General features: G+C 45.8%; 6 protein-coding genes across 8 annotated transcripts; 3 read left to right on the plus strand and 3 right to left on the minus strand.

The window, feature by feature from the left end:
- The first annotated feature begins 384 nt into the window (after positions 1 to 384).
- LOC119552937 (zinc finger protein CG2199) lies at positions 385 to 3,126 on the plus strand. Its single transcript, XM_037862890.1, has 2 exons — positions 385 to 616; positions 684 to 3,126. The coding sequence occupies exons 1-2, from the start codon at positions 479 to 481 to the stop codon at positions 2,733 to 2,735; spliced, it is 2,190 nt and encodes a 729-aa protein (XP_037718818.1). The 5' UTR covers positions 385 to 478; the 3' UTR covers positions 2,736 to 3,126.
- A 47-nt stretch (positions 3,127 to 3,173) lies between these two features.
- LOC119552938 lies at positions 3,174 to 8,444 on the minus strand. The gene is made up of 4 exons (XM_037862891.1): positions 8,042 to 8,444; positions 7,210 to 7,282; positions 5,112 to 5,381; positions 3,174 to 5,048 (listed from the first exon to the last, which is right to left on the minus strand). The coding sequence occupies exons 1-4, from the start codon at positions 8,087 to 8,089 to the stop codon at positions 3,469 to 3,471; spliced, it is 1,971 nt and encodes a 656-aa protein (XP_037718819.1). The 5' UTR covers positions 8,090 to 8,444; the 3' UTR covers positions 3,174 to 3,468.
- Positions 8,445 to 9,877: 1,433 nt separating this feature from the next.
- Positions 9,878 to 11,313, plus strand: LOC119553846. Its single transcript, XM_037864490.1, has 3 exons — positions 9,878 to 9,950; positions 10,011 to 10,778; positions 10,833 to 11,313. The coding sequence occupies exons 1-3, from the start codon at positions 9,942 to 9,944 to the stop codon at positions 11,046 to 11,048; spliced, it is 993 nt and encodes a 330-aa protein (XP_037720418.1). The 5' UTR covers positions 9,878 to 9,941; the 3' UTR covers positions 11,049 to 11,313.
- Positions 11,314 to 11,361: 48 nt separating this feature from the next.
- Positions 11,362 to 12,433, plus strand: LOC119553847 (augmin complex subunit msd5). The gene has a single exon (XM_037864491.1). The coding sequence runs from the start codon at positions 11,517 to 11,519 to the stop codon at positions 12,285 to 12,287; it is 771 nt and encodes a 256-aa protein (XP_037720419.1). The 5' UTR covers positions 11,362 to 11,516; the 3' UTR covers positions 12,288 to 12,433.
- A 6-nt stretch (positions 12,434 to 12,439) lies between these two features.
- On the minus strand, positions 12,440 to 13,295 carry LOC119553850 (augmin complex subunit msd1). The gene is made up of 2 exons (XM_037864495.1): positions 13,072 to 13,295; positions 12,440 to 13,006 (listed from the first exon to the last, which is right to left on the minus strand). The coding sequence occupies exons 1-2, from the start codon at positions 13,106 to 13,108 to the stop codon at positions 12,627 to 12,629; spliced, it is 417 nt and encodes a 138-aa protein (XP_037720423.1). The 5' UTR covers positions 13,109 to 13,295; the 3' UTR covers positions 12,440 to 12,626.
- Positions 13,296 to 13,418: 123 nt separating this feature from the next.
- LOC119553848 (acyl carrier protein, mitochondrial) lies at positions 13,419 to 15,111 on the minus strand. 3 transcript variants are annotated; one of them, XM_037864494.1, is made up of 5 exons: positions 15,034 to 15,111; positions 14,790 to 14,949; positions 14,049 to 14,135; positions 13,817 to 13,945; positions 13,419 to 13,698 (listed from the first exon to the last, which is right to left on the minus strand). In XM_037864494.1, exons 2-5 carry the CDS (start codon positions 14,937 to 14,939, stop codon positions 13,519 to 13,521), a joined length of 546 nt encoding a protein of 181 aa, XP_037720422.1. In that variant the 5' UTR covers positions 14,940 to 14,949; positions 15,034 to 15,111; the 3' UTR covers positions 13,419 to 13,518. The 3 variants fall into 3 exon arrangements, with proteins under 3 accessions (XP_037720422.1, XP_037720421.1, XP_037720420.1); XM_037864493.1 differs by lacking the exon at positions 13,817 to 13,945 and having other exon boundaries at positions 14,034 to 14,135; XM_037864492.1 differs by lacking the exon at positions 14,049 to 14,135 and having other exon boundaries at positions 13,423 to 13,698.
- Between the last annotated feature and the right edge of the window lie 233 nt (positions 15,112 to 15,344).

The raw sequence follows: 15,344 nt of genomic DNA on the forward strand, positions 1-15,344 counted from the left end.
GCCCTATTTTTCTCGTCCAAATTCACTCTCTAAATCAGGTAGTTTTTCTGGTATTTCCTTAGTTCATCTAAGTACAGTGCTGAAAAACAAATAAACAGCGTTATCCGCGTATTTGCCTCTCGCTCACTCCAATGGTTAGCTCGCGATTTTCGTCGATATGATTACTAGGGCTTAACTAAAAATGCAAAATAAAAAAGAACATGATTTTGTTCCAAACAAGTTGACAATAGTTTCAAAACTAAGTGTTCCCTCCATTGCTCACATTTCCTGTTGAATTTTCCAACAAAAAATTCTGCCCTCCTATTGTTAGTATTTTTTGTACTAATTAGTATTTTTGGTATCCGACGCTGATAACAGACCGATAACTTCTGTCACATTGCAGCCCTGAGAGCAGCTATCAAAAAAAAAACGTGCGCACGTTTCGTTTTCGGATTTTTTGCTCTTCGGTTTTGTTTTTATTGAAAAACTAAGTGAAAACATGGCCAGCAAAGCTAAGAAGGAGGTGCTGTGCGACCATTGCCACGAAGGCTATGAGGCAAAGATGGTTTATACCGCGCAAAAGACGTTCGTGGGGACGAAAGTCGTGGACTTGCTGGAGGCCATCACCCACAAGAGCGTGAGTAAAAGCGCGGCATTCGTATCTCCAAATCAGACCCCGGTCTATCCCCATCACCCCCTTTCAGATCCCACCCAACGCAAACGTCAAGATATGCTTCATCTGTGCTTCGGGCTTCATGTCCACCCGCGCCCTGATCGACAAGGTCCGTGAGACGGTGGACAGGATCCTGGCCGCGCCCGCCAAGAAGGGCAGGGTCAGCAAGGCGGCGGCACAGGATGCACAGGATCAAGGGTCCGCTGATGAACCGGCCCCTGATATTGTGGACCTCACTGCAGAGACGGAGAAGACGCCGGCCAAGCCGCAACCAAAGAAGAACACCACCATTCGTCAGCGCAGCAAATCGGTTGCCTTCCCCGCCAGCCACATGGTTCCAGATCTTGCTGGGGTAGCAAACATCAAGGCTTCGCCTGCCAAAAGGCAGCTGTCCCGCTTGCTCGGGGACAGTCTCGACGATTCCGTGAAACTGACGCCTGCCAAAGATGTGTCGTCCTCCAAAAAGGCTTTCCTAAATCTCTTTGGCAACGGCGATGATGCCATGGAAAAGGAATTTGAGACCGAAAGCGAGGAAGGGGAGGAAGCCGAAGCTGGCTACCTCACGATCAATACCAACAACTTCCAGTGCGCTGAGTGCGAGTTCCATACAAGGTTCCCCAATTACATAAAGGAACACATGCTAAAGGAACACGGCCAACAGCGTGCCCGCATATACAGCTGCCCCATGTGTACCAAGAACTTCGGAGTGCTAAAGACCATAAAGGACCATGTACGGGACGTCCATTCGCGCGTTTTAATAAGCGAGGCCGAGGCCAAGACCAAGGCAAATAACAAGGGAAAGCCGAATGAGTCGGAAGCCGATCCAAAGCCAAAGTCGCAGACTAAGAAGCCAAAGGTGCCGGAGACTCAGAAGCAGAAAAAAAAGCCAAAGGAAGCAAAGTCGAAGGCCAAAAAGGCAGAAGCGGCAGCAGAAAGCAAGTCTAAGAAGAAGCCAACAGAGGTGGAGGCAGAAAAGGATATAGTAGTGAGCCAGGAGAAGCCGGATGACACCCAGGATCCTAAAGTCGCCCTCCTTAAGTCAGAAGAGAAAACAGTGCTCAGCCAAGAGAAAGCAGTTGAGACTCCGGAGCCCAAAGTCGCCTCCTTTAAAGCCCTAAACGAATCCCTAATGAGGAAAAGGATGCTGGAGAACGTGCTCGACTCCGAGTACACATTTGCCATCAACGGATCCAGTGCCTCCACTCCCAGGGCCGAGTCCACCAATTTTCAGTGCGACATATGCGACTGCGAGCTGGCAACCGCCAAGCAGATGCAGGACCACATGAAGACTGCTCACGCCATTGACAAGCCGAAGGTGTTCAAGTGTCACGTCTGCGAGAAGAGTCTGACCACCAAACAGTCGCTAAAAACGCACCAGGCTCTTCATAGCGATGGTGCTGAGGTGGGCAAGTCCACCAAGCGAAAGATACTCCAAGAAGAGGATGAGGACGTTGATATTGAGGGCAGTTTTGAGAAGAACAAAACTATCGAGGATGATGAGGGGCCTAGGGAGGAGAAGATTGTAAGAGAGAAGCCTAGTAAGGATACCTCCTTAAAACTCGGTCAGTCTAAGGTTGGTGGGCTCATGTCCGCTCCGCTCTCGCCCGTTAAGAAGGCAAAGAAAGGTAAAGCAAGCCTCCTAGACGTTTCTGGGGTCACCACAAATGGAGAATCTCCCTCCAAGCGCAAAAAACAAGTCAAGTCCGAGGAGACATCCTCCATTTCCATTTCCGATGTGTCTCAGCTGGAAGAAATAAACCACAATGTGAAGCCACACAAAAAGGCCCGGCTGGAGTCCGTTGGCGACTCCACTACCGACGAGTCTGTACTTAGCTGCGACCAGTGCGGCAAGTCTGTCGGCTCGCGCCAACGTCTGGACTCGCACATTCAGAAGAAGCACATCTCCCAGTTGAAGTGTCCAAAGTGCAAGGATGTCTTCACCCAACAGCTAAACTATGTGAGCCACTTTTCGGATTGTTTGACCGACAACGGATTGCCCTGCGGCGTGGACAAGTGCACGAAGGTCTTCACGGAGGCCAACTACCTGAGCTCTCACCTCCGCAAGCGCCACCACTGCTCCTAGGCGTTTTAGTTTTCATTTCCTTGACCATTTTAGTCTTACGTTAGGTTATTGATTAGCTAATGTATCATGAAGTACATTTGTTTGTTTTTGTTTTTGTAAGGTTTTATACTTAACTTTTGGGTGTTCCTATTGAAGTCAACAAAAACTGATATGCAATGTATAACTTGGTTACATCTCTTTAAATTTTTGACTATTGAATAACTTTGAGACTCCTATTTGTAAAATGCTTAAGACATGCGACACGAGCTCAAGCTAAAATTTATCCATAAAAAGCCAGAGACGGAAAATATACATTTTTACGTACTTAACAAGAGTATGTATAAATTAAATACATTTTAAAAAATTATTTTGTACTGAACAATAAGCTGTTAATAAAAATGTCCAATGACTACGGCACACAGAGAACTTGTTTTAACCGCAGGATAGGGAAACAAAGCATTTAAAGTGTTCTTATACATTTATTTGTCATATTCCCCCAACAAAAACAAAACTAAAATTGCGTGTACGCGAAAACCAACAATATGCGAGAGCCAGTCGCTTAGGAGAGCACAAGGATTGAATACAATACAGATGTTAAATCTGGGGAAGCATAGATTCTCCACAGGAGTTCAACAACGAGGGTGAAATGAAAACCGTATTGTCTAGTTACACTTTTCTACTTAATGTAAACGATGATAGTGATGAGGGGTGATGGGAGGTGGGAGTAATTGGACCCAGGATGCTACCCGATCACTCAGGACGTAGCCACTTTGCCGTGAATCTCCGCCTGGGCCACCTTCATCACCTCGAGGGCTCCCCGCTTGATCAGGTCCTCCGCCAGCGTCTTGCCCAACTGGTTGGCCTTCTCGTAGATCCCCCGACTGTGGCAGGCGTGCTGGAAGAGGCCGCAGAACAGGTTCTCCACATCCTCAATGAGTACCGATTGCTGCGGAGTTGGCTGCTCCTCGTCGGCGTAGTCGAACATTTGGACCGTTTTCTGCAGGAACGGGCACTTGGCTAGGGTTGCATTTCCGTTGCCCTTGGCCGCCGGCGCCTCTAGACCGCTGCCCTGATGCATCGAGGCGAATGGGCACTTGGAGGAGGTGGCCACATTGTCCACTTCATCGCCAACGCTGCTGGCATTACTGGCTCTGCTGCTCGGTGGCGTGGGCAGAATGGAAGCAGGTGCTCCGGCCGGTACACCTCCCGTCACTGGACACTTGCCCGCCTGAGCATAGGATACCTTGGTCTCCTTGTTAACATACGGACACTCGCCCATAAAGTCCTGACCCACGGGCATCTGCAGCGGACAGTGTGCCGTGTTGGCAGCTTCATTTTCATTACCATTACCATTGTTTGCGTTGCAGGAATCGCCCGAGTCAGCGTGAGCCACTGGGCACTTGGCGGGTGCCTTGGTCGGATTGTGCGTCACTGGACACTGGCCCATCACTTCCTGGCCGGCCACCAAGCGCAGCGGGCACTGTCGGGGAGTTGTGTTGGCATTGCTGGTATCCGCATCGCCTCCGCCGATCCCGGCTGATCCTACAGCACTGCTGTTTCCCAACACTGGACACTGGCTGGCCAACTCAGAGAGCTGATCCACGGTGTAACCGGAGAGAGCCTCGCAGGCGGCCACATCTTCACAGATCACCGGAGGGCTGCCCTGCTGGCGCGGACTGCTTGAGTTCGAATCCGAGCCAGAGGAGCTGTCGTTACCATTCCTGGCACGCTTCGTAGCTGGCGGGGAATCGCAGCTGCTGCTGTTCTCCTCCTGCAGCTGGCTGGCGCTCTCCTGGGCTCCCCGTTTCCGCTGCTCCACTTCCGATTTCTGCTCATTCAAGGCACAAGCCAGGTTATTACGTATCTCGATGGCGCCATCCAGACTCCAAACAGCACCGGTGAGGGACAGTCCCACTTCCTGGCTGTTTCCATTCAAGGGTTCACCCTTTAGGATACTCCAAACCGCCACTGGGGCAGAGCAGCCACCGCCCAGAGTCTTCAGAAAGCTTCGTTCTGCCAGGATGCGGCACGTTGTATTCAGGCACATCAGTTTCTGCAGCATGGTCAGCACTTGGTCGTCATTAGCGCGGCACTCTACGGCCAGGGCGCCTTGTCCGACGGCATAGAGCAAGTCGGTTGGCTCCAGCACCTGGCTGATGCGACTCATCCAGCCCATCCTCACCAGGCCTGCCTGGGCGAGAATGATGCCGGAGAACTTGGAATCGGCGGCATCCAATTTGGCCAATCGGGTGTTCAGATTTCCGCGGATATCGCATACAGTTAAATGGGGATACATCCGACGGATCTGAGCCGTGCGACGGAGAGAGGAGGTTCCTAAAGATAGCAGCATTTTTCAGTTAATAAAATAATAATTATCATGTATTTATCCACACTCACCAATCACACTGCCCTTGGGAAGCGAGGCTATCGTGTGGCCCTTGAAGTTCTCCCGCAGCACCAGCGCATCCCGGGCATCTTCTCGCTCCAGGACTGCTCCGATAGCCATTCCTGTCGGCAGTGCGGTGGGCAGATCCTTGAGTGAATGCACCACAAAGTCGACGCCCCCGTTGCGCAGTGCATCTTCCAGGTCGCGGGTGAACAGGCTCTTTTCGCCAATCTTGGGCAGGGAAACGTTCAGCACACGATCGCCAAAGGTCGACATGGTGTCTGCAAAATGTAAATGGACTCTGTTAACAGTCTTATATGGTATTTTTAATAATCTAAGGTTTACAAGGTTTAAATTACATTACAGTTTGCCCTATTTATCTTGACAAATAGTTAATTTTGATAAGTAGTCAAATATTTGCTATCATAATACCCGCCATAATCTTTGTAATCTAATTTTTGTGAATTTGTACAAAATAATAGTTAACAGACTAAATGGATATAATATACATACAATGCTTACTTTCCCTTCATTATTTATCTTTGTAAATTTGTTACTTTATGTGTAAATACAAATTTTCTGTCATAATGTTTTTTTAAAGACTGCTGCCTTTTATTGTATACATACTTAAATTTATTTTCAAAAAATTTGAAAACTAAAAAGCCCCGAAACACAGTATCTAGAAAGGAAACCTCTTAAATTGATCATCTGGAAAAGGTGTTCCCATAATTACAGTCTGTTATGTCATCATCACCTGATAAGGAACCCAGTAGCACCCCAAGTATATCAACTTTATGACAACAATCAAGCGAGACATGCAAACGGAATATATCTCCCCAACGTCCCCTTCTTCCATTATGGACACGCAACGATAATGTCTTTTCCAAATGTTTTGCTTATCGGTTCGGGAATACAATTTGAATAAATGTCCATATCAAAAGAGGATATTGCGTGCGGGGCGTTGAATAAAGCACTTGCTGAATTTTATTTTAATGGAATATCGATAGGGCGAGTGAACTGCAAGTAATCCAAGTAGATTACGTTTGTTCGTGCTCGCCATGCCAAAACCATAAATCAAACTGACTCATCGTGAGGGCTTCCAAAAATATTTCCAAAAACTGGCCAATCTTATCAGGTTCATAGGTACTCAACATGCCTGTTTGAATACAATTTCAAAAGATTTCCCTATAATGTCGACAGAAAGAGTATATCTAATCGGAAATATTTACTTAATCGTTGGCAGAACGGTAGCGATCAGATAAACTGATCAGATACCATATCATCCAAAAGAAAAATCCACACGTAATGGCAGAGCGCATAAGTACGTCTACAAAGTTTGGCACACATATGGAACTAACATATTAAATAATTTTTTGAGAAACAGTATAAGGTTCTTACCAAGATCAATTTGGATTTTTTTTTCAAATCAAAAAATGTACTTTACACTTTCAATAAAAGGCTTAAAATAATTACTAGTTGCATTTATCTACAACCTGTTGTAATTTATATAAATAAGTTACATCAATTATCAATTAAGGTAGTACCTTCGCACGATTCACATCTAAGCAAACCCGTTCAGTTAATAATGGAAATATTAATAATTTTCAGTGCTATTTTAATACCCTACACTGTAGGTTTGCGGGAATCGGTGTGTGTGAGTGTGATATAACATTTTTTGGCATTCCCTAATCTCGATAGCAACAAAAACTACTATAGGCATTGACATTGAGCAAACTATGCCAAAATGGCACGTGAGCGGGAAACGGATGACGAAAGAGCACAACCGCCGGGAAAATAAAGAAGAGATCGAAACTCAACTAAAAATACCGATCATATGCAATCCTATTTAAACGATCGTAACATTTCGTTTGACCACTATCAAAATTCGTGATAAGCCGATGGCTTCCAGCTGGACTTTCCACGAGTCATGCTGCGCTTCCAGTTTCCAAATCTCTTTATGCAGCATGAGTTGGCTGTTTGCCTTGGCTTGGAAGGGCTTCCAATGTCTCACTATGCGGCACGAGTTTCCAATTCCAACTCCAATTCCCCTTTCCAGCCCCAGCCCCAGCCGATATCCCAATATTTGTGTTTACCCCGACTTTCACTTACGGATCTCGAATTTCTGCTTGGGATATAGCTTCTGCAGGCGGCCGATGACATGTTTGGTCTGAATGAGAGCCAGCTGAAAGGAGGGGGATAATTTAATTGATTAATAAAGTGTCCATTAAATGCTAAATGCAAATGAACCGAGTGAAAAGGAGAGAGAGTGGCTCACTCAACGTGCAAATAAGTCAAGTAATTTGAAATTAAAATGCCAGCAGCACACAGGTGGCCTTCATTTCAAGCACGATCAAAGGTGGCTCAGTGCAATTAACACAAAAATTATTAAAAAGCTTGAGGTTTAAAATCAAGTTTTTGGAATGGAGATCAAGAGAGCGGCAGTCAAGTAAAAAGCATCAAACAAAAAATATGTACAGTGGGGATTTCAGTAATGTAAATGTTACTAATAGGTACCATAAAAATTAGGCAATTAAATACATTTTGTTTTAAAGTATCTATTTAGCTAGTAAAATAAGCACTTAAATACATTTTTGTGCTGTTTTATTATTATTTTCCCCTGCCAATTTGACTGATAACAAAGTTCCACTTTTTGAGTGTGTACTGTATAAGTTTGGACCCTCTCTCTCTCTCTCTCCCCCTGCAAAAGTGCGTGTTGTTGCTATTGCGAATTGTGTAACAGTAAAGTAACCAAAAAGCAGAGCAAGTACAACAACTACAAGTACACAGTGCGGAGAGCAACAAGTCTTGCATTTAGGGAGTGGAAGGCGAAGAGAGGGGAGGGGGCGGGAAAGAGAGAGCCAACAAAATGTGATTGAAATTCAAATGCAGCATTCCAATTCGAATTCAAAGCGGATGTATGCACATATATTTCGATTCTTACCTCGCTCTTTCGCGAACCAACGCGTATAACCTTTTCCTGCGCCGACATTATAACAGCCTTAAAGTTTCGCTAATCAGTATTGCACAATAATTGTTTATGCTAGGTTATTTGTTCGTGGTTTCTGTTGTTTTTGGCTGCAAAGTGAAAGTGGGTGCGAGAAGGACAGCTTTCGGGGTCACGTTGGCAGCAACTTAAGACGCGGGTGCGAGCGAGAGGGAGCCCAGAGATGAACGATGAATGAAAACGTAAATGCACGCACTATTCAAGACACATTATTAGGTTATTGTCACGTTGGCTTTGTACTAAGCGGTGGCTAATCCCAAATCGTTAGATCTTTTAAAATTTTAGCTGCTGCTGGCCGATACTACGACCGAGCAATGTGAACGTGAATGTGAACAAAGTGTGACCGCGGGCGGGCCGTTGAAATATACGAGGCAGGGTGGATAGGGTTGCCGAGAGCGTGGGGGTGTTTGGGGCTAGCGCCATGTCATTTAAAATTAGCTTAGATTTAAACATAGTGTAAAAGAAATTTTCTATTAATTTTATTTTTTTTCTATTTTACCATGTCTTATAGCATTTTAACTCTGAAAAGGTATTTAAAATATAAAGTAATTGGCTTAAGCCTAGTACTCAGATCGGCTAAGAGTTTCACTAGTCGAAAAATCTTATTCTTTGTAGTGTGACCGAAGTTTTCAAAGTTCACCCGCAATGCATGTAGCATGGTCTTACTGACAAGCAGCTGGGTTTGTTGCCAAACGGAAAACAAACCAATTGGAGAAACTTAAAAAGGAGGAGTCTGCTGGTACACAAAGAAGTTAAATTAAAAATAGATGGAATGTTCAACGAATGTTTTTATTTATGTAAATTAGTTGTTTAAAGCATCCTTTTCGTCCCACGGATGCTTCGAAATCTTTCCCGCTCCACCGCAGTCCAGCTCCGAGTCCCAATAGGCATATTGGACCTTGAGGAAATGGGAGCCGGATTGGGAACAGGGTTGATCCGCTGATGCTGCAGGAAGTCGCCCAGCGGGCGCCCTATTTTGCTCCTCCCTGTAGAAGGCAGCGCGTCCTCCAGCTCCGCTTAAACTGCCAAGTAGCTGGTGGTTATGGTGTACGGAGTCCTAATGGAGAGGTCTTCGGAGATCATATTACTGGTGGTTCTGCTGAAAAAATACTTCTATTAGTAAAACGCAACCAAATTATTTTGGCTAGATCTTACTTTCTTTGCCAGGACACGCCCGGCAGGATGTCCATGTAGAGAGCGAAGTCCCACTCGGCATGTTCCTTCCCACTGGGATTCTCTAGTGGATCTGCTCCAGCACTTCAACTATTCTGCGGACTTGCCCCTGTTGTGGTATTGCTTCCTGTCGGTCAAATCCCACAATAATGGGCAACAGCTTGGATTAGGCGTCCTTTTTCATCTGCACTGACCTCCTTTAACCGTTTTTGGGGTTTTTGTTCCATTTAACATTTTTTAATTCCCCACTGCTTCTGCACGAACACCGCCAAAGATTAAATTTCTTATTCTTTGGGCCGCGGCTAACGGCGTTCATCGAAAATTCACTCCCGAAATCTGGTATTTTTTCTGGTATTTCCTTAGCTCATCTGAGTACCACGCTGAAAAACAGACCCGACGAAAACCTTTAGCCGCCTGTTTGCCTCTCGCTCACTCCTATGATTAGCTCGCGGTTTTCGTCGATGTAAGTACTAGGCTTAATACTCAACAGTTTAGGGAATACCTTAATTATTTGTATTAAACAATGTAATGGAAAAATACCATTATTCACTTTGTAATGAAAACCTTGCAACTCTGCATTCGATAACTAACACTCGCGCCCAACCTATCAATCTCAGCTGTTCGGCAGGAAAAGAAAAACAAAGAAAATACAAACGGATTATAAATGTTTCTGGTGAGAAAATGTCCTTAATACAAAAAAAACATAATTTTAACCACTTGTTGTATCCATCAGTTCATCAGCCGTCCCACGCGGACGCTGGGCAACCGGATGCAGGCGGTTCGCGAGCGTCTGGGCGCGGATTTAGCCGAACAACTGGACGCACTGCATCGGAATGTGATGCGAACTGGCCTGGTGTCCACCAAGGAGTTAGAGGAGGCATTCCGCAAGACGCGCGTCAGGGACCACAACCCGAACCGCTTGAATCTGCTCTGGCTGCTTGGTATTGTCTTCTTTATTATGGTGGCCACGCCGGTCTTCTACGAGACCATCTCGTTCCTGCTCGGCGTGCGCTGCTTCCTGCCCAACAACTACCTGGTCTGGGAGGCCACGCGTCCCATCAGCGACTGTGAGTTCTGCAAGGGCGTCCGGGCTCCTCTGATCCTGGCCAATCTCACCATGGAGGAGTTTGCGCCGCACGCCTACTCCTCGCTGCCCATCATTGTAAAGCGGGCGGTGGCCCATTGGCCAGCCCAAAAGGACCTTAGCTTTGCCTACATTAAGGATCTGTACGAGAGTGTCCCTGGAGCCATGGATACGGACTGTCAGTTCCTGCACTTCAACTCGGATCTCAAGACGCTGAAGGATGTGCTTGCCATGTCTGCGGAGCGTTCGAATCTGAGCCAGGGAGTGCCCTGGTTCGTTGGCTGGAGTGTCTGCCAACCGGCTGTCCTGGCGGAGCTGAGGAAGCTATATCCCCGCCCTCATTTTCTTCCTGTCGATGCCGAAATGCCACACACGGATTTCATTTTGATGGGCTACGAGCAGGGGGCTGTGATGCATGTAGGTGTGCACTGGAAAATCAGACTACTTAAGGCTAATATCTCGGTTTTTCAGCTGGACTACATTCCCCGTCTGATGTGGCAGGCCCAGCTGAAGGGCAACAAGAGCTGGTTTCTGGCCCCCGCCCCCGAATGTGACCACCAGTGCCAGCCCTTCTCCTTCTACGTGGAGCCCGGCGATGCTGTCCTGGTGGACACGCGCAATTGGTACCATGCCAATACCATCCCCAAGGGTCAGTTTTCGCTCACTGTTCAGTCGGAGTATGGATGATTGTCCTGTTAAAATCGGAGATTAATAATTAAAACTGATCTTATAAGTTAAGCTTTATAATCCTAAGGAAGTAATTGTTTACCAAATAAGTTATTTTTAATACTGGTCTAGACTGTATGTTTATTAAGACCGCTTGTACGTTAACGTCATTTTCTTAGCCATACATATGATAAGGAGTAATTGCCACTCCATAATAATCAACTTATTAAGCGATTTTATTATATTAAGAAGCTTCAAAGTGAGAATATAACTCTAGAGATTTCAATATTTACCATTTAAAATGTATTCATAATTCTTAAGTTGAAAAAATCTTAATTAACTTATTTGTCAGAAAAAGAAGTCATGATATTTTTATAACTAATCACTTTTAAAAATCAAACCGCCACCGCTGGTGCTATCGATATCCGATAGCTGCGGCGCAAGTCATTCAAAAGAAGTGATCGGAAAGTGAGAAGCGTAGACAATAAAATGGAAAATAATGTAGATTTTAGCAGGATTTCGTCCAAGTTATACCAGAAATACGCACAGCATGTGAAGAACCTAAAGGACGTGTGCGTGTCCAAGACGGTAATGAAACCGGGCGCCTTCTTCGACAACCTGAAGCAGATGATGGAGGAGGAGGCGGCGGTTACCACGCCCGCGAAGGATATGGGCTCGGTGGCCGACTATGCGGAGCTCTTCACGACCCTGGAGGAGTACCCGGCCAACCTGCAGCGGATGCCTAAGAAGCGTGAGCTACAGCGCACCAACTCGACGTTTCTGCGAGGAGCAGGAGCAGCGGAGGACTCGGTGGCCATGGCCATGAACACTTCCAACGTCTCGCTCAGCCTGACACGTCTGGAGGAGCAGCGCAGTTCCGTGGACGTGTACAATGACTTCAAGGCCTTCCAGCGGAAGCTGGCCAAGATCTACGACGAGGCCGCCGCCCTGGACACCACGGATTCCATATACAAACAGAAGCTGTCGCAGCTCCACGGTTTTGCCCAGCAGCTGGAGAAGCTGATGCCCACCGGCGGTGAATCCCCGCCAGATGCCTTCACATCCGAGGAGCAGGAGACACTATTAGCAATTGCCGCCAACATGGAGCAGCTCAACTATCTCCGCTCCAACAGCCTCCAGCTGCCCAATCCCAACGAGATACTGGCCAACGGAAGTGTGGCCGCCCGCCTCGAGATGTTCGTCGAGGTGCTCACCTATACTCTCCTCCAAATCAGCAGCTACAACATGGCCTTGATCTAAGGTTTAATCGAGAGTCAACTACATGAATCCACTAATATGAATATTTAATAGAAAATCTAATAAAATTGAGATCCCTTTAATAGAAGAAAGATTCCGGTGGCAATTAGGACAGTATTTAAACCACTTAGGAATCAAGAAGCTATGTTCAAGCCTTTTATATGTACATACGTGTTTATTTGCTGCTTTCAGCCATAACATCCCAACACAGTGTGCTTCCAAATTAAACAATTTATGATTACAATGGCAATTATATATAGCTTAAATATACAATTAGATGCACCTAGATAAGAAAAAGGGTCCTCCAAAATGTCTTATCCCATCTAAGCACATTTGGACGAGTTAGGGGGAGTCCTCGCTGGCATCTTGCACCTCCTGGGAGCTCCTCATCTGGCCGACGGTGTCGTACAGAGCCACCAGCTTGCGCACGGAGCTGCCCAGGTGCTCCACTCGGTGCCTGTAGGCCAGACATCCGTCCAGGTCGCTGAAGGCCTCCTCTCGCTGGTCGGTGCTCCGCATCAGGAGCTTAAAGTTCTCCAGGATCTTGGACAGGGCCATCTCGGCCTCCGGGCGAAGGTTATAGACCTTTTGGGACTCCGTAGGAGCCACATTCTGACTAAGAGCCTTGCTGTTGGACTCGATGTGGAGCAAAGTGTTGTTCGACCGCTCCATTATCTCATCGATCTTGGCCAACTGACGGTTCATGGTCTGCCGATTGGCGGCTAATATAACGCAGTAATAAGCCATCTTGGTTACTAGTTTTATCTTATAATTAGTTAATATTTACCCATTCCCGCCAACATTTTATCCACAGCGTCAGACATTTCGAAATTGTTTCTTTTTTTTTTGCCAGAAGAACAGAGTGACCGTGGCTTTCAGGGAAACAATACTGTTGCTTCAAAAGAATATACCAAATAAATCGAAGTTCTATCTAAAATTAAACTTGAAACAACGGTTAGTTCTTAAATTGTGAAATTCGAAAGTTTGTATTCCAAAATAACTAATGAATATTTCTTTTTTTTAGTTTCTTTGTTTACTAACAGGTACTTTATCATATATGTACAAAATTTGAACAATCAACATCCTTTGCCATTTTAAAACTGCCAAAATGTACACCATTTCCAACGCAAAAAGTTAATTTAACGTTTGGTTTATTCAGTTGTTCAAATTGTATTTGACTTGTTTTCTATTTAAATTTAAGTGTAATCCGTTTGGTTAGCATTACAATTACAATTTACTCGTACACATCCTCCTTGTCGGCGACGTACTTAATAATGTCGGCAGGTTTAAGCAGCTTCTCGGCATCGGAGTCGGGGATCTCGAAACCGAACTCGTCCTCCATGGCCATGATGACCTCCACGTGGTCCAAGGAGTCCAGTCCCAGGTCGTTGATGAAGTGCGACTCAACGTTGAGCTGTAATTGCGAGCGATTAGCATTTGGATATTCAATGGCACAATGGCGCAATGAGCTTTGTTCAGTTCTGAGTTCTGAGGCGACCATTGCACTGGCAAAGGCAATGTGTGGCGTTTACCTTGCTGGGATCGATCTTGTCGTAGAGCTTGAGCACAAGCAAGACGCGCTCATTGATCAGCTTCAGCGAGAGCGGCGGTTTCGCCGAGTATCTGCGCACCGATTGCGTTTGCCAGCGACCACTGCACTCCTGGGTTTTTGGTTTTTTGGCCAGCCCGAGAAGAAAGGAACGAAACACAGAAACCGGGTTAGTGGCGCCACGAAGTGGTTTAGTTTACCTTGTCGGCGGTGACTTTGTCGTAGGCGGAGACCACCTTCAGCACGCGGAACTTGATGTCCTCGATGGTGCTCTTGGCCGAGTAGCTGCGCACAGCGAACTTCTGCGAATTGTAATGTTTAATGACTTGTGGGGTGAGACTAGGGCTAATCAGTATGATGGGGCTTTAATCTTGAGTTGCCTTTAACTACAAACTGAAGTAATATTGAAGGCCTAAATCATTTTTACAATTTAAAAACCTGACTGTCCTAACTTATTCTGTCTTGCTTTCTTCAAGATAATGGGTACTTGATATTATAAGTTGGTACTAAAGAGGTCTATATGTACTACAGTCATTATTCGATTGTGTTGCTGGCTTTCAAATGAAATTATTATTACATCCTTAAACAAGACGAAAATGTTCGTGTTATTGGAATTCTAAAAGCAGTAAGTTTGCTGGACTTTCCGCGTTTACTTTTAGCCAGTTTCCACTGTAGTACTATCAACCACACACACAAAGGCAATCACCGGTGTTGACGGTGTGTGTGTGCGCGATAGACGATAGAAACAATCATGTTTTATGCAAAACAATGTGATGCAATCAATTTGGATGGTTCGATTACCACATGTCGAGGTTCTACTGTCGTTTTGGAGCTACAAACACCTGGATGTTACGTTTTGGAACCCGTAAATCGCCGAACCAATGAGGTTAGGTATCTAACTGGGCTGGGCGGTGCGCTCCTCCGAAAGGAGGTTTCCCCACCGAACGACCGCTTACTTGGCTCAGCTGGCTGGTCATCGAGGGCACGGCAATCCTGTGCATCATCCTGGAGGCCTGTGACTGGACGAGGGCGCCGGAGGCGATCCTTCGGGGGGCCAAAGTCGCCGCCAGTCGACTGCAGCTGCGCGCGATCTGTGTGAACGACATCTCGGTTCTCCTGCAACGGAAATGCACCCGGATTAATATCGCGTCTTTCTGCACGCTGCCCGGAATGCAGGCACGGAAATTGAGCAATATTTACACTGAGTTTTCAAGATTATGTAAAAGTTCTGGAGCAAGTGAAAGACGGCAAGTGAGTGTGACCAGACTTGAGCGACAATCTTTTTGACAAGTACCTTCAAAAATACCAAAAATATTTGGATCCAATTTAAAGTAACTAACTCCTATTCATTATCATAGGCCGATTAATTCTAAGTTGATAATTTAAATTATTTTACTTTACTTATTTTTCATACTCCTACACTACATTTAGTTTTAGAAATGTATATTCCAAAATACCGTTAAATCCTAACCTAAGATCTGGCAGCACCATTTACATATCGAAACAGTATT

This window comes from Drosophila subpulchrella, chromosome 3L, assembly GCF_014743375.2.
Source record: "Drosophila subpulchrella strain 33 F10 #4 breed RU33 chromosome 3L, RU_Dsub_v1.1 Primary Assembly, whole genome shotgun sequence".
NCBI lineage: Eukaryota > Metazoa > Arthropoda > Insecta > Diptera > Drosophilidae > Drosophila > Drosophila subpulchrella.

What these genes read in the sequence shown, in the direction of transcription:
- LOC119553847 (XM_037864491.1), top strand. Translation starts at nt 11,517, where the DNA reads ATGGAAAATAATGTAGATTTTAGCAGGATTTCGTCCAAGTTATACCAG.
- LOC119552937 (XM_037862890.1), top strand. Translation starts at nt 479, where the DNA reads ATGGCCAGCAAAGCTAAGAAGGAGGTGCTGTGCGACCATTGCCACGAA. An exon ending in AGGCCATCACCCACAAGAGC is followed by an intron (nt 617 to 683) that starts GTGAGTAAAAGC and finishes ACCCCCTTTCAG; the next exon opens with ATCCCACCCAACGCAAACGT.
- LOC119552938 (XM_037862891.1), bottom strand. Translation starts at nt 8,089, where the DNA reads ATGTCGGCGCAGGAAAAGGTTATACGCGTTGGTTCGCGAAAGAGCGAG. An exon ending in TTGGTTCGCGAAAGAGCGAG is followed by an intron (nt 7,283 to 8,041) that starts GTAAGAATCGAA and finishes CCCTCCTTTCAG; the next exon opens with CTGGCTCTCATTCAGACCAA. An exon ending in CAAGCAGAAATTCGAGATCC is followed by an intron (nt 5,382 to 7,209) that starts GTAAGTGAAAGT and finishes TACATTTTGCAG; the next exon opens with ACACCATGTCGACCTTTGGC.
- LOC119553850 (XM_037864495.1), bottom strand. Translation starts at nt 13,108, where the DNA reads ATGTCTGACGCTGTGGATAAAATGTTGGCGGGAATGG. An exon ending in TAAAATGTTGGCGGGAATGG is followed by an intron (nt 13,007 to 13,071) that starts GTAAATATTAAC and finishes GCGTTATATTAG; the next exon opens with CCGCCAATCGGCAGACCATG.
- LOC119553846 (XM_037864490.1), top strand. An exon ending in AGCAGGGGGCTGTGATGCAT is followed by an intron (nt 10,779 to 10,832) that starts GTAGGTGTGCAC and finishes TCGGTTTTTCAG; the next exon opens with CTGGACTACATTCCCCGTCT.
- LOC119553848 (XM_037864494.1), bottom strand. Translation starts at nt 14,939, where the DNA reads ATGTCGTTCACACAGATCGCGCGCAGCTGCAGTCGACTGGCGGCGACT. An exon ending in TGACCAGCCAGCTGAGCCAA is followed by an intron (nt 14,136 to 14,789) that starts GTAAGCGGTCGT and finishes TACAATTCGCAG; the next exon opens with AAGTTCGCTGTGCGCAGCTA. An exon ending in ACAAGATCGATCCCAGCAAG is followed by an intron (nt 13,699 to 13,816) that starts GTAAACGCCACA and finishes TCGCAATTACAG; the next exon opens with CTCAACGTTGAGTCGCACTT.